General features: G+C 29.8%; 2 protein-coding genes across 2 annotated transcripts; one reads left to right on the top strand and one right to left on the bottom strand.

Annotated features, from left to right (window-relative positions):
• Nucleotides 1–2,636: 2,636 nt before the first annotated feature.
• Nucleotides 2,637–4,808, top strand: LOC106777848 (60S acidic ribosomal protein P0). The gene is made up of 5 exons (XM_014665648.2): nucleotides 2,637–3,092; nucleotides 3,229–3,297; nucleotides 3,767–3,865; nucleotides 4,064–4,456; nucleotides 4,540–4,808. The coding sequence occupies exons 1-5, from the start codon at nucleotides 2,835–2,837 to the stop codon at nucleotides 4,681–4,683; spliced, it is 963 nt and encodes a 320-aa protein (XP_014521134.1). The 5' UTR covers nucleotides 2,637–2,834; the 3' UTR covers nucleotides 4,684–4,808.
• A 161-nt stretch (nucleotides 4,809–4,969) lies between these two features.
• Nucleotides 4,970–8,645, bottom strand: LOC106777849 (probable peroxygenase 4). The gene is made up of 6 exons (XM_014665649.2): nucleotides 8,478–8,645; nucleotides 8,245–8,349; nucleotides 7,166–7,251; nucleotides 6,023–6,117; nucleotides 5,743–5,868; nucleotides 4,970–5,325 (listed from the first exon to the last, which is right to left on the bottom strand). Exons 1-6 carry the CDS (start codon nucleotides 8,521–8,523, stop codon nucleotides 5,178–5,180), a joined length of 606 nt encoding a protein of 201 aa, XP_014521135.1. The 5' UTR covers nucleotides 8,524–8,645; the 3' UTR covers nucleotides 4,970–5,177.
• Nucleotides 8,646–17,266: the final 8,621 nt, after the last annotated feature.

Genomic DNA, 17,266 nt, shown 5'->3' with positions numbered 1-17,266 from the left:
AATAGAAGAAGAGAGGGTGAAGAACATGAGAGAAGAGAGAAGACGAAATTAGGTTCCTATATGGTTCCTAAGCTCCCCTAATGTCTTTCCCTATGTCTCTTTAGATAAAAATTAGATTGAGCTTTGTTTCAGGCTTTAGGCTTTTTTGTTATTATAATTTTCTTTTTGTTAATGTAATCTCCTCCAATTATCTTTCAAATAATCCAATATATTCAAGATATATTTTATTATTGTGGATATCTATAAATATTTAAGAAGATATTTGTTAGATTAAAAAAATTTGACAAATATTATCTTTTAATATTTACTGATATAGTTAAATAAGGTAATTATTTAATAATATCAAATAAAATATCTTAAGATATATTTTTCCCAAATTATCTTTTATTATAAACATTTATCAATTATCAAAGCCTTTTTAGTAGAAAAAAATAGAGAAAACTGCAAGATATAATTTTTGTTACTTGTTCCCTCTTCTTGGCTTAGCCAAATTTCCTTACCTTTTTTCATGCTTTTCTTGCCTTCTTCATTCAATGCTTGACTTATCTTTTCGTGATTTTGATTATTTTCTATTCTTAGATTTATCTTTAAGGTGTCATGAAACTTTAACCAATTTATTTTCACACCTCCATGAGCTCAACTTAGATACAACTACACTAATGCACCTCAAAATATCCAAAGAGCATTGTGCAACTAAAAAGCTATTTTTATCATGTTTTTCTATTTCATGCTCAATAAACCTAATTATAAGAAATCCTAATTAAAATATTATTTTTAATTACAAAAATCAATTAAGAATCCAATATTATAGGCTAAATGATGACATAAATATGCACTCATGAACGACAAAAATCCTAAACCCCACAACAAAAATACCAACCACAATATGTATTGACGAACACAAATTAAGAAGTCAAACTCACCTAATCGATGATCAGTCCCTTGGAATTTCAACAAACGACGTCCAACATCTATCACACCACACTCACCTCTACACAATGTTGGTGAAAGTTCTAAACCCCCCATGCAAATGATTTGTTGGAATAAATCTTTAAGTAAATAAATTAATTCCAAGTAATAGTGCATGACAGGTCATGTAAGCAAAAAGCGCATAACTCATTCAAACAATGCTACCTTGTACACTTTTCATCGACAACTTAGACAACACATGAAAAATGACCAGATTGAACAAAATTTACCAAAATAGGTACCACATTGAACACGTGCAACAAAAATGAAGACTACATTAAACACAATGGAGGAAAATAGAGATCAAAATAATATTTATTTGCACTTCTTTTGGATCAAATTTAGAAGCATCAATTTTGTTCAACTAAATTTTAGCTCGATCAATGAACTAATTGAGCTTGTTTTGAGAATAAAAGTGAAAAAACTATCAATCTTTAGAAAGACCATCAAAATTGCTTCAACATGGTCTTTTATGGAGATAAAAGATCCAATAGCCACCTGAGTGTCAACAATCTTGATATCAAGAAGATAGATAGAAACATTTCTATAATTTTTAGGTGTTCTAAGCTTAATCTTTAAAGATTTTACCTTAGCTTTAGATTGAGATACATGTTACCATGTAGCTTATTCCAGATTTAGGAAGCAATAGTGAGGCCAACCATTTGAGTGAAAACAAATATATCCATAAAAACAAGAAGCCAAGTAACTAAGAGTTGACTTTATTGCTTATATTAGAAATAAGCGAGATTAACTATGTTGTGAAGGGCATCATCAAGATTAAAGTATTTGGATGGACTATCTTGACAATCTAAGAATTTGAAAATTTGTAATACCATACTTGTGGTAAATGTATGTTGCCACCATAGTAAGAAGTTTTCAAGTGGTAAGTTTGAGAGAAATAAATGTATTGAAAGTGTAAGGATGGTAAGAAGAGGGATTAGTGGTGGTTTCAGAATTATGAGTAGAAAGAAGAATTTTCAGAAATCATGATAATAGAATATTGAATAACTAGAAAAAGTATTTTGCAAAGAAAATATTAATTAATATGATTACAAAAACACAAATATATAAAAAGGAATTGGAGCAAATAAGATGATAATAATTTTCTTTGGGTTGTGTTATCCTAGACTCTATATTAAAAGTAAAAAGAGTAAAATGTTCTCTTCAGGCTTACACCATTATTATTGCCATCATCAAAGTTAACGCCGTCTCAATACACTTATCGGTTGGGGTAAAATGTTTGCATTTCATAAGGAATTGAGAAAAAACTTGAGGACCGAACTGAGATTTTCACACAAACATGAGAGAAATTAAGCCTAAAATAAAAAATTCATCTCAGCATTAATTAACGCCGTTTGAGACAACTTAACAGTTAGGGTAAAATGTGTGCATTTTTACAAAAATTATGACCCAATTGAGACAATTCAAAACTTGAGGACCAAACTGAAATTGAGATATAGATACGAGAACCAATAGAGGTATTAAGCCTTTTAAAAATAGAGAATTACGTTTATAAATTACGGAGGTGAAAAAAGAAAAATCCCAGCAAAATAAATACTCGAAGCCCATTGGGCCTTTATATGAGCCGTCGGATTTGTTGCATGAAATGATCCCAACCGTGGGATTTAGGTTTCTCAAAAACCCTAATCTAATAAATTCAGCCCGCCCCTCTGTTGTCGTTATTTCGCTTCCGTTCCTTTCTCTCCCACTCTTCTGCACCTCACCTCAACGAAGCAGAGGTTAAAGCGACGGCACCGTTTTGCTGTCCGCCTTGACTGAGCCAGAGCCCCGTCTTGGCCCTCGTTTTTGCCGCGCCGAACTTCCGGTCACAGACATCTTCGTCGTCATCACAATCATCATCATCAATGGCACCGAAACAAACCAAGGCAGAGAAGAAGATCGCTTACGATGGTAAGCTGTGCCAGCTTCTGGAAGAGTACGGCCAGATCCTCGTGGTGAACGCCGACAACGTGGGATCCAATCAGCTCCAGAACATTCGCAAGGGTCTCCGCGGTGACTCTGTCGTACTCATGGGGAAGAACACCATGATGAAGCGCTCCGTCAGGATGCACGCTGAGAAGACCGGCAACAATGTCTATCTCAGCCTCATTCCTCTCCTTGTCGTTAGTTCCCCTTTCTCCTCAAACTGTTTAAGCTTTCGCCCTTGTGTTTTGTATATGCTTGTTGTGTTCTTTCAATCAATTTCAGTTTATGTTTTGAATTGTTTGGCTGAGAGAACGTGTTTTTACGTTGAATTAGGGCAATGTTGGATTGATTTTCACCAAGGGTGACCTGAAGGAGGTCAGTGAGGAGGTTGCGAAATACAAGGTAAACTCATATTTTTGCTTTTTTTTTGTATTTTATATTAAATTTATTTTATTGTTCAGCATTTAATAGTGTGTTTTTTTTTTCTGTTTTTTATATATAAAAGTGATTTTTTTTAGTTAGATGATCATATTGCTGGTTTAGGGTTTGGATGAGTCTCTTTAGCTGAAAAATGAGTGACCTAAAATAGTAGTATTAAAGTGAATGATACTGTTATATCTTGCTCTTGATTACTCTGCGAATGCATGTTGCGAACCACAAGTTTGAGTTTTCTACAATTTAAATACATAAGGTTGGATTTATTTATCCAATTATGCTGGTTATGACTGGAGGAATTAGTCATTACGCTTGGTTGTGTTCTTTTGCATTTACAAATGATTAGTTTTAGTTTTCTATTTTTCAATCGTGTCAGTGTTAACCATGCACTTCAATTGAAATTTCATTAAAACTTTGCTGTATTTGATTTGCACAGGTCGGAGCTCCTGCTCGTGTTGGTTTGGTTGCCCCAATTGATGTCGTTGTTCCTCCTGGCAACACCGGTCTCGATCCATCTCAGACCTCTTTCTTCCAGGTTGGTATTGTTTTATATACTATTTTTATAATGTAGAATTGTGGTGAAAGTGCAAAACAACCAAAGTCATCTTTGAAGCTTTTTATTTAAAAAGACTGAGTAAACAATATTATTCTAAATAATACAGGTTTCACAAACTAAACAGGAAGTGAGCTTTGGTTAAAATATTTATGTTTATGCGTATTCTCTTTATTTTAGGTGCTTAACATTCCGACCAAGATTAACAAAGGTACTGTGGAAATCATTACCCCCGTTGAACTCATTAGGAAGGGAGAAAAGGTTGGATCTTCTGAAGCTGCTTTGCTTGCCAAGCTTGGCATTAGGCCTTTCTCTTATGGTCTTGTGGTCCTATCTGTTTATGATAATGGCTCTGTGTTTAGTCCTGAGGTCCTTGATCTCACTGAGGATGACCTCCTTGAGAAATTTGCTGCCGGTGTCTCCATGGTTACTTCTCTTTCGTTGGCTATCTCATACCCAACACTTGCAGCTGCACCACATATGTTTGTGAATGCCTACAAGAATGTTCTTGCAGTTGCGGTTGAGACAGATTATTCTTTCCCCGAGGCAGACAAGGTTAAGGAGTATCTGAAGGTAATAATGTTCTTGACTTTTTTTATCATCTGAAGCCTTGCTATCCTCATCGTTTTATTTACGATTTTTTATTTTAAACGCAGGACCCAAGTAAATTTGCTGTAGCTGCTGTTGCTGCACCTGCTGCTGCTTCTGGGGCTCCAGCTGCTGCAGCTCAGGAAGAGGAAAAGAAGGAAGAGCCCGCAGAAGAATCTGATGATGACATGGGTTTTAGTCTGTTTGACTAATTATGTAATGGTCGTTGAGGTTTCTTTTCAGGTTTTTCCCATTTTGTTAGAATTGAGGAGTTGGTCTTTCAATTTTCAGGTTACTTCGTCTTTTAACTATAAAATTTCAGTTTTAATGCTTAGCATATCTGCGCCCGTTGCAATTTTAAATTTCCATACCTGCTATTTTAAAATTTGGCAATTCTTAATTGTTAAGTTTGAGTTGAAAAAATATTAAAATTTATAAATAATTTCTCTTCTATTATTAACAACCAAATATAGCAGAGATTGTTGAAATAAAATATTTACTTTTAAGATCGTACAATAAAATTAAAATCAACTTAACAATTTTTCAAGGAATGAAAGCATATTGAATATTTTATTGTAAACACCAGGAAAGAACTTATTGCTAAATTGCATATACTGTAAATTAGTACAGTACATTTATATGGCACTCAGAATCGTATAATTCATATATGAATCTATATATGAAAACGAATATTTGGGTATTATGTTCATTTCTTTTTCTTCTGTGAATGTTCTTTTTCCATTTTTTCAAACAAGCTTCCATCGTAAACAGCTTGAATAGTCTCTCTGTGTAGTAAACCATTACTGTCTTTGCAGAGAACATAAAGGGCTTTCCACTCGGAGAAGCTGGCAAGCCTACATCAAAGTGTAACAATTTCTGTCATTCATTCACATATTTAAGGTTAAAACTTATTTAACAATCTTAAGTGAAAATTGCACCAATGTGACATGTATTGATTAGATATGTATGATTGTGAGGTCAAATTTAATGGTTTAGGTTATAAAGTTTTTCTGTTTCACTTCTCAACTTTGATTCATGACTTTATAGAATTGATACATTTTAATTGATATTAAATAATGTAATTTAACGTTTATCTAAATAAACTTCCTGTACACTTCTAAAAGAAATTGTAGAATGGGTTGAACTAGATTACAGTTACATGATATTTTTTGGTCATTTAGAGTGTGTTGATCAGTAGATTATTAATATACTGTTTTTATAAGTTATAAAGTTTATTGGATAAAAAAAGAAGAATATATTAATTTTTATACCATCCGCTATAATCCTTGGGTTCTCTATTTGCCTTGAGCATGTCTCTCAATTCCTCAGATGTTAGAGCTTCTGGGTGTGTTCGTGCATGCTTCTTGAAAATTTCCTCAAATTTTGAAGGAACAAACCTAAAACACAATTTCAAAAGTAAAATTAATATTTCTTTTACTGTTTTCTCAACAGATACTTTTAAATAAGAATTGAAATAATGTCATCTATTTTATTTTTATTTTTATTTTTATTATTATTTTTTGTTGTGTGGAAAGCTTAAAAAGTATGTACCTTCCTTCACTATCATAGACACTGGAATCACTTCCATGTTTTGCTTTCTGAATGTTTTTAACTTCAATTGGTAACAGTGGAGAAGGAAATTTGCCCTACAACCAACTTAATGTCACTAAATTAAGAAACTTCATCAATATTCAAACATACTAAAGTTTCTATACACTATTAACATAAAACCATCAATATAATAAAAAAATATTTATAATTACATGAAAAATAAATTCATTTAAAATTATCCCAGTATGATTTTCTTTCATTAAATCTTTATTATTTCTTTTTCATTCATAAGATTCTTATAGGAGACACTGTTAAATAAAAAGTTGAACTTGAATATCACCAAAACCAAATACTTGTTGATACAAGAAACAGTCTCTTGTATTTATAGTTCTCTTTTTTCCTCATCTAAAACAGATTACTCAACTATTCAATTTTTTTTATCATTTAAAAATATAATTTGATTGTTAAAAACTCGTGTCAAATAATTAAAAATTATTTCTAAATCATTTATTTTTTATCGTATAAATATAAAAGTATTTGATAAATTCAAATATTTTAAATATTATTTTTATTAAATTTTTTTGATTGATTTTGTATACAAAATTTTTATTTTTTTAATCGAGTCTTTCTCGTTTATTTATTTTTATTAATTAAGTAAAATAATTGTTATTTTATTTATCATCTTATTGATTTGTCTTTGAAAAATATGAGATTTTATTTGATTGATATCAAATTATGTTTTTGTTAATATAAATTAATAAATAAAAATTTTATTTTTCTAATTGAAATTACGGTAAATATCAATAAATATACTAGAACAATTTTTCAATCACCATAATTCCTGATGAGGAGGTCATCAAATCATTGAAAAACATGACACCTTATTATTCAAGACATTTTAATTAGAGGAATAAAAATTACTAAACCCTAATATTGTCTTTATATTAATTATAAAACTAAATATTTATATATGCGAATAAATAAAAAAAATGAAAAAAATAAGATAATAATTATAAACACAACAATTTTAAAAATTTAGTAAATTAAAAAAATTAATAAAAACTCAATTAAAAATATCTAAATTTACCACAAAATTAAAATTTAATTAAAGGATTATATCACCAAAAATTAATGAGAAAATACCGGGCGAGTTTTACTACTGAGACTAGCATTGATGAAAATAGCTGCAGCGGATGATAATAAATAGCCACAACCTATTGCACGAAATCCTGCAATTAAATCAAATTCACCAAAACTAAATTATATCCACACAATAATTTTTTTAAATTAACAAATCCATCACAAATACTATATATACTGGGTAGAAATAGTATTTTAATTTTAATTTTAATTTATTAATTAATTTATTTATACATTTGTAAAATGGTTTTTGTGTCAATATATCAGCACCTTTTACTTAAAATCATTTTAAACATGATTTATTTATAAGGATTACTATCAATAAGATTTATTAAGATATATATTCATAAACTGTTCAAAACTAAATAACTTTTATATTTACAAACTTCATATAAAAAATAATATTTGTATTCAAGTTTCTTACAGATTTTCAATTATAATACATTGTTTTACGACAAGGATTCAATATTTTTGAACATGGGAATAAAAATAGTTTGATAGATCTAACAAATCTTATTAAAATAAATAAGAAAAACTGTAATAGTGTCTTAGAAATTAAATTCTAATCTGAACTTGGAAAATGATAAAAGATTAACTTGGTTATAAGGATATGAATGAAGATAATAATAGATTAGATAAATAATGACTTGACTTCAAACTTTTAAATATACTTTTAGTTTCTAAATTTTTTATTTAAATTTTTTTTAACCTAATTATTTAGATATATTTTATTTCCAACCGTATTATGTGGTAGCATTTGTTTACCTTTAACATTTAATAATTAATATATATGATTAAAAAAATCTGTTCAGAAAGCTTAACAGACAAGAGGTTGTATCTCATACATGGTTTAGATCTAAACAGCATTTAGTTTCATGAAAATTTAGTTTTAAAGAAAGAAAAATGATTATTTTACACATGGTACCTTTTTACATTATTTTTCACTTTTTATTTTCTTTTTTTTAAAAAGTATAATATTTTATATATTTGTAATTATTTTATCTTTATTTTTTATATTAAATGAATGTAAAAATATATCACAATACAACATTAAAAAAATGCCGAAAGAAAACAAGTTTAACCTTTAAAAGTTTCCCATGGGTAAATGATTCCATCGTGGTTTCTGTCAAAGAACTCAACGTGCTTTCGCAGAACATTCTGATCGTGTGGTATTGGTTTCTCATCAACTGCACATTAAACTCATGAATCATTTGAAAAAAGTTGGAACAAACAAAAACACAAACACATGGTAATCAGCCATAGAAAAATGGAGCTAACATGAACAAAACATCAAAAAGCTAAGTTTTTTTGATACCCTTTTGATTGTTGTCATGATTTGTGGAAGAAGATAAGGTAGCCATGGTTGTTTGATAAAAGGGAAGAGTATGGAAAAGTAGTAAAATGAGTATGTAATGAGGAAGAAGAAAGAATAAAAAGAGAAAGAAAATAACAAGCTTTTGAAGATGAAGATGAGATAATGAACAAATTCCGTGTGTGAAGTCTGTTTTATAAGTTTTGGGAAAAGAACTTTTGGCTGTGAGAGAAAGCAAGATGAGATTCCTTCATCTTCTTCACACGTAATCGCGTTTAGGTTTATTAAGTTCTCAAATTGATGAGTCTTAGTACAAAATCTCAATATTTCAAATTTGAAAATTAAGTATGAATAGATAACGATGAAAAAAAAAAATACTACTTTGAAATCAATGAAAGGAGAATTTTTTGGTTAATTGCAAAAAGTGATGTGTGAAAAGCATCAATAACTCAGAGTTTTGTTGAAAAGAGTAGATAATTTCTTAAAATGTATATTTTCTTTTCTTTTCAATATGCGTGTTCTTATTACTCTTAATTAATGTGTTACTATGCAAAAAATTAACAATAATAATAAAAAACAAGTGATACGTGGTTTAAAATTTAAGCATGCGTGATTGGAAGGTAGGGTGACGTGATGTACTAAACTTGTTTAACATTTCTTTATCATAATAAATAGATAATTTATATGATTATCATATACATAATATTTATCCCAATTCACAATTTATTATTTTTAAGTCTATAATAATTAAGAAATCGAAAATATTTTACCTTTTAGTTTTATATTGACCTTTTCCCCTTTAATTATTCGTGAAAAGCATTATTAAAGTTTTAGTTTTCACATTGCTTATTTTACCTTTCAACTATATATTCTATTTTTTTAAATGAATATTTTATTTTAGTATACAATGATAAATTGAAAAAAATAAAAATAGAACCTCTGAAAAAGAAAACAGTAAAGTTAATCATTTGTTTGTTTTTGGGTGTGGATACCAGAGAAAAGAGAGGAGAAAATATGATTCTTTGAATTAAAAGAAAGATAAAGAAAAATAAAAATAATTTTTATAAAAGTTAATAAGTGATTTGATGACTTTAATAAATTAAAAAAAAATGTTCTATATGATAAAATTATATGATTATTATTTTAGCCTTGATTATAAAAATAATTTAAAATTATTATTATACAGCTTTCTTTATTTCCAAAGCAGATTTTTTTTCTTCCTTCTTCCTCCTCCATGAAAGCTTCTTCTCTCTCGATTCACGTCGCATCACCAAAACCGTTGCCGCAGACGTTTGTTTCTTCCTCCAAACCACATTCTTCCTAAACAAAAATAGAGGAGAATCGATTCTCCCCATTCAATTTTTCAACAATATCAAAAAAGCAGCAAGGACAAATCGGTAATTATATTTGGAATGAGCGTGTCAAAAAAGAACTAATTGAAAAACTAATCAGATAATCGTGTAAAGTTCATCGTCAAAAAGAGATCCTACGGTTGAAAAATTAATCAGATAAAAAATAAAAATTAATATTTGTATATTAAAATTGGAATTTTCGTTCTTATGTACTAAAAATAAAATATATTAATACTTATTATAATAATTAAAAAGAAAATCAATATAATATATTCTCATGTTAATACAAAAGTACATTCATAAGTCAATTTTTTTAATCAACACAAATTTTATTTTTAAACATTATATTGCTCTTTCTTTTTATCTTATACGTACATTTTTTTAAAAAAATTTTATAGTCTTAGATAAAGTTTGTCATAAGAAAAAACATATGATAAGTGTAATTTGATGAAAGTGTGTCTAAAAGAAATGTTATATATTGACGTTAAATAAGAGTAGTATAATATACATTAACATTCCTTTAACATACGTATAAACGTATAAAAGTAAAATAATGTTAAAAAAAAGTGAATTTTTATAGTTTTTCGATATTAGTTGTTGCTTGAAGCAATTTACATGAACATAGAAACATGGTTGTCGTAATTAAGGTCACACAAAATGAATTTGCGTGTGGTCCCAAAGTTGGAAAGTGTCATCTTCATCATTAATAGACGGTTCTTTTATCAACATAGCACTCTTCATTTTATTCCCAATATAGCATATCTCAAGATATCAAACTTCATTATTCATGGAATTTGGTTGTGGGAATTCAACCACACTTTGAAATTTTTATTTTTTATAAAACATGGAAATTTAAATATAATAATAATAATAATAATTAATTAACATATAAATAAATGTTAACATTATTTCATAAAGAAAGGAAAACTTTTTTTAAAAACATTATAAAAAGTGCTAAAATTATATATTTTCCAATAATAACATATATGATAGAATAAGGTGGTTTAAATTAAATAAATATTAATTTGAGTTTTCTAAGTAAATGTAGAATAGAAATTGTTATCATTATAACTATTTTAAGAATTATATGTATGGATATAACTATTATCTAAACGATGAAAAAGATTTATTAAACATTTATTAAACATGAATTGGTGATAGTTAATTTGAAATAATTATTAAAAAATAATTTTACATCATAAATTTGGTAATATAAAAAATATATTAATGAATAAAGTGAGAAAATCAAATTTTGAAATTGTAAAAATTAGAAAATTAAAAATTTTCATTGTGATAACCTTAGGAAGGTGGTTTTTATATATAAAAAAAAGAATACTAATATTTTAATAATAAAAGGTATAAACTATAAATAGAACTCTAATAATTAAAGTTTATTTTTATTTTTATAAAATCATCATCTTTCTACAATCATCTATTTATATTTTTTTTATCTCATCTCTAGCTTTTCTAGTGCAATTTTCATATCTTTGAAGATAAGTACGTAGGATTGATTTTTGTAACGAGCTTTGTGCAATCCTATCAAAGAATCGAATAGAGTAAGTTTTGTTTTGTTTCCTTTTAGGTTTTAAGCATTTGGATTATATATGGTTCTAGGATTTTGTATGTGACTCAAGGTTGTTCTTGTCCTTAGAACTCCAATTGAGGCTGTCATTGTTTGTCTAGGTAATCTTGTGTGGTTTAGAGCTATAGGAAGATACTATTAAGGAAAAGGGCTTGTGTCTCAAGTAAGGGAAGCTAGTTTGTGTTCTTGTGATTTTTGTTTTGATTCTAATTTGGTAATGCATGTTGGTTGTGTACAAAATCTAAGATATTATATGATACTTTGTTGAATCTGTGTTCAATAAGTTTTAAATTTTGTGATCATGTGTTTGCTTCGTGTGCAAATTGTGTTGATTGATGAAATTATATTTGATGTTGTGAAATTGAGATTTATATATAGCAGGGTATTTGTAGTTTAAATTTGGTTTAATAGGTTCGGAGGTCCCTATATTTGAGGGTTTGTTTCAATTGGGTCCTCCAATTTTGAAAGTGATCAATTAGGTCCCTAATTTTGTCAATTTGAATCAATAAAAGTCTTTCCGTTAAATGCAGTTAATGCTGTGAAGTTTTTGAACATGTGGCACGCTGACGCTTCTAGGTGGCACCATTTCAAGTGCATAGGTGGATTATAAAAGGGTGAAATCCCTTTTAATTTAGGGATTTCACCTTCAAATACACCCTTTTAATTTAGGATTTCATCCTTTTATAATCCACCTATGCACTTGAAATGATGCCACCTGGAAGTGTCAGCATGCCACATGTTCAAAAACTTCACGGCGTTAACTGCATTTAACAGAAAGGACCTAATTGATCACTTCAAAAATTGGAGGACCCAATTGAAACAAATCTCCAAATATAGGGACCTCCGAACCTATTAAACCTTTAAATTTTATCAAATTTGGTATTAAAGGGAGTGTTTTATTTTTGTAAAATGTTGATTTTTTTTTTCAAGTCTTTGATGAGAACATTTGTATGAGACCTTTGATTGATTAAATTGTCACTTTGATACGATCCTATCCAGAAAAGATAAGATCTTTTTTTTACTTTGATTTCCTTCTAAAATATAAATAAGAAAATCAAATAAAAAAGTAGAATTAGACACGAATGGAAGGACATCATAATCTAAATAATCGATAAGTCAAGGAAGATTCACCACAAAGATGTTAATCTTTGATAAGAACCAATGTCCTAAGGAAAGCGCCAAGAGAATCCTCTCTTTAATGAAAATTGATTCCAATATATGACAAAAAGTGTCTACATATGCTTTTGGTGCCTTTATTAATAGGCATCAATGTTTAAGAAAACCTATAAAACCTAAAAGAAAGCCCAAAAACCAAAAACGCAAAAAAAAATATAGATTGAATCAAATGTGAACACTCGCCCAACGAAATAACTCGTCCAATGAGGTTTGCAACACTAGCCCCACAAGATTTCCTCTTTATCTAAAACAATAAAAGTTGTTTGCCTAGCAAACAAAGGTTCCAAAACGAGCTTACAATTAAAATAAAGAAAATTACAAATTTTGTAATTGTCTAAGTTATTCTTCCAATGTGCTACATGATCTTCATGTCCTTTAAATTTCATTCTGCACGGTGTATCAATAGTTATAAAGATATTTGTTCTTCCAATTTATTAGTCTTTTATCTTGTCATAGGTCCTTTGATTTATATTAGTTCCTCCTCAAGTTCTTCTTGTATGGGTTCAAGTGATATAGTTGACCACCATTACAACATCGTGGGGTGCCACTTAGACAACGGTCACTAGCTTGGGGGCATTAGACACTACTTTTGGATTGTCGAACGCTCTCAAATTAGTGAGTTCCAAGGGGTTGTAGTGTCGGGTGTCGAACGTCGAGCACCACCTTATTTTTCTTGGTCTGAGTCTTCTTGAAAAAAATTGGATATCTGCTTCATTAATCGTCGGATCAAGCTGAAATTTTGACAGCACATTCTAGACTTATGATTCTTTGTTTTTACTATTGGGATATTTGATTTAAGGTCTATAGTTAGAAAATTAAGTCTCTTACGATTGCTTCATTTTAGGTTTCTCGTTTGTGTAGAACTTTTCTACTCTATATATTGGCAGGTTGTCATTACATACTTATAGTCTTGGTTTGATCTTGACATAAAATAATGTATCTTTGTTTGAAATGTTTCCCAATATTGTGATATTTTGGTTATCATAATGGTGATATTGATTAAAAAGGTGAAACAAATGTATGAATTGGTGATAATGTAAGGATTTCCAAGGAGGAAATCCTATTTTATGCGTGTGATTCACTATGAATCTATGATGTTCCTTCAGGTAAGGATTTTCCATCATGTGAAGTTATCCTGAACTCTACTAATCATTTATACTCAAGTAAAGGAGGATGGTTAGGTGGTGAGAGTGATAAAAGGTATTGTCATAAGGACGATATTGGGATTCTTATGATCGCGCAAGGCACTAACCTTATGTATGGTAGCTTAATGGAGAACATGCTTAGGAGAATATTTTACACTACCATAAGTGCATGGCTTCATGAGTTTGACTCAAGTGCTCTTATCCAAATAAATTAAGTTTAGAAGAGTATGATAGTATGCATGAATATGTGTGATAATAATGTGTTATGTTTATTGTCATAGATGATGTTTCTACTCCAACTAGCTTACCATATTGTTTATTTGGTTGTTTTCCTTTGTTTTGCAACGATTGTCATATCGGTGTGAGCAAGAATCAGATGAGGAATCATCTCAAAGAAGAGATGATACAACTATGGAGTTTTGAAATACTTGTAAAGTTTTAGGATCCAATTATTAGTTACCCTCTTGAGTTGTATATGATTATCTTATTTCAATTACAATTTTTTTAATAAGGAAAACAATATAATTATATACATTTGTGGTTTGCAAATATTGATTATATATTATTTTATTTAATAATTACTTACTATTTAACGAGATGTTATAGTCATGAAATAATTATTTAACCTAAAATTGTTCTGTATACTTATTAAAGTATAATAATAATTAATCTTAGAAAATTTGGAAAATACTTATTTAAATAATATATAAAACTATATTTACTAAAAACACATTTTAATATTTAGTTAAAACCAATTCAATTTTTATTTATTTTAGAGTTAAAATGGACAAAAAGATACAAAATTTAAAGATAATTGTAGTATTTCCATCATGCTTTTAAGTAATTCATTGGAATATTTGTTGTGTTAGATTGTATTTTTGTATAGTTGCAACTTTTATAGGTTAGAACTAAATTATTTCAGCTTTCTATTATGGTGATTCATTGGATAAGTCTTTTAACTAAAGTTTTGTTTTAGTGGAAGTAACAAGGTTGAGATTTTTGGAAGAGTTTGGGATGAGTAAGTTTAGAAGCATCATAATTTCTTTTGTAGATTTACAATTCAATGATTGTATTAAAAGAAATTTGATATTTACAAAATATTATTTCACATACATGATCATATATTAATATCTTAGTAGCATCATCATAACTAATAACATAATGGTTATCATACTCATCTTTCGTGACAAAACATGTCTTCTTTCCATATTTTTCAATTTTTTTATATATGAACTTATGATGATGAAAAATTCAACCCTAGAGCTTATTCCATGAATCCATTCAAGTAAATATTGTTAGATATTAAGGGCACCTATATAATACTTTACAACATAAGTATTCACTTGCTCACATTTTGAGTAAAATTAATAAAATATATCACTTACCTCATTTGTTGTAAAAACATCATAATCTTTATTAATCATTTGGAAAATGTTTCTTTAACACCACTTTTTGACACAAATTTGACACCGGCCATGTGTCAAATTTCTATTGGTTGTTATCACTTAAATGAAAAAGGTTTTTAAAAAAGCTGAGGAGGGTAATTTTGGAATTCTGATGATATGAAATTTCGTTTTGGCGATTTCGTTTTCTTCTTTCACTCACTTTGGTTTTGAACTTTCATCTATACCATTCGTCTCTCCCATTCGGCTTCCAATCCCTTGCCTTTTCCGTTCGGCTTTCGTCTCATTTAAAGGCGTCATCTCAACCAAAAAAAGAGGCCTTTCGCAATCACTCTGTTGAGGTAAGCTCTCTTTTGCGTTTCGCGATTTGGGTCTCTTTGGCGTTGTGGCTCTGTTTCGGCTTTTCACTCTCTTTCGCATTGTCTGGCTTCTCTTTCGCTCTCTTTGGCGTTTTGGGTCTGTTTGGCGTTATTTATTCTTTCTGTGTTTTGTGAACCCTAATCCACCATTTTTTTTTGTGCAGTTGCAATGGCTTCCGAAAACCCAAAGGTAAGTTAAAGTTTTGGTATTTTATTTAGTCGCATTTTTTTGGTAAGTAAAACAATGTTTTCGTAATTTTTTGTAGAAAGCAATATGTACGTGATTGGATCCTGGATGACGATAACATAAGACTGTTGGATGCGCTAGAGGTGTATGGATTGTTGTAGGATAGTTCTCCAGTGTAAAAATGTGTAAAAATGTAGTGTAATGTAGTTTGTTTTGATAGGATAGTTGTCCTGTGTAGACATGTAGTGAACATAGTAAGATAGAATAATGTATATGAAGACAATGTATTTTTTATATATATGAAGACATTGTACAAATTCTTATTGAATAAGATGATTGATTTCAAGATTGTTTATGTGCAATGTACAAATGATTGTTGATTGATGATTAATGTCCAGGTTTTTTGTATGTGCAATGTACAAATGAATGTTGATTGATGATTGATGTCTAGGTTTTTTGTATGTGCAATGTATGAACGTGCCATAGCAATTAAGGCCAAGTACTGCAATTTGTACAACAAAAAAGACCCTTGTAATCGTTTACAATGGGCTGGTAATCGTTTACACAAGTTTGTCCTGTGTTTTGGACAAGCTGTTGCACTGAAGGAACCACCTGTGGTAACGTGGGGGACCACAGGTGATTTTGTGTGTTTTTTAAGACAACGTCACTCTGCTTTGTGGTATAAGTGTGAGTGTATGCTTGGATGTGATGTTTGAGAAACCCCATGATGTAGACGGGGCCCACCCAACATGATAACATGCACCTTGGTGAAGTCATTTTAAATATGCCACATAAAACACTCTTGTAACTTCAATTGACTCAAGATTCTCAACATGGGTGGTCCCCCCTACATCATGGGGGACCCAAAACATTAGGTTCATGCATCCCCTCACTCAAGAACCTAAAATTACAATTTAAACCACTAGACTTGGGTAAAAACACACTATGGTCCCCTATGTTATCACTCGTGGCTCCTTCAGTTCAACAGGATGTCCAAAATCTTGTTCAGACACGCGTAATCGTTTACAACCTGCTTGTAAACGATTACAAGGCATATTTTCACAGCATACATAGCAGAACTTCACTTGACTCAAGATTCTCAACATGGGTGGTCCCTCCCTAAATCATGGGGGACCTAGAACATTAGGTTCAAGCCTCTCCTCACTCAAGAACCTAAAAATACAATTTAAACCATTGAATTTGGTTAAAAAGACACTATGGTCCCCTATGTTATAACTGGTGGCTCCTTCAGTACAACAGGATGTCCAAAATCTTGTTCAGACTCGCGTAATCGTTTACAGTCTGCTTGTAAACGATTACAAGGCACATTTTCACAGCATACATAGCAAAACTTCACTTGACTCAAGATTCTCAACATGGGTGGTCCCACCCTACATCAAGGGGGACCCAAAACATTAGGTTCAAGTCTCTCCTCACTCAAGAACCTAAAAATACAATTTAAACCATTGGATTTGGTTAAAAAGACACTGTGATCCCCTATGTTATAACTGGTGGCTCCTTCAGTACAACAGGATGTCCAAAATCTTGTTCAGACTCGCGTAATCGTTTACAGCTTACTTGTAAACGA

The sequence above is a fragment of the Vigna radiata genome, chromosome 11 (assembly GCF_000741045.1).
Source record: "Vigna radiata var. radiata cultivar VC1973A chromosome 11, Vradiata_ver6, whole genome shotgun sequence".
Taxonomy (NCBI): domain Eukaryota; kingdom Viridiplantae; phylum Streptophyta; class Magnoliopsida; order Fabales; family Fabaceae; genus Vigna; species Vigna radiata.
The sequence above is the reverse complement of the archived record's forward strand: the minus strand, read 5'-3'. Positions and strand labels throughout refer to the sequence as shown.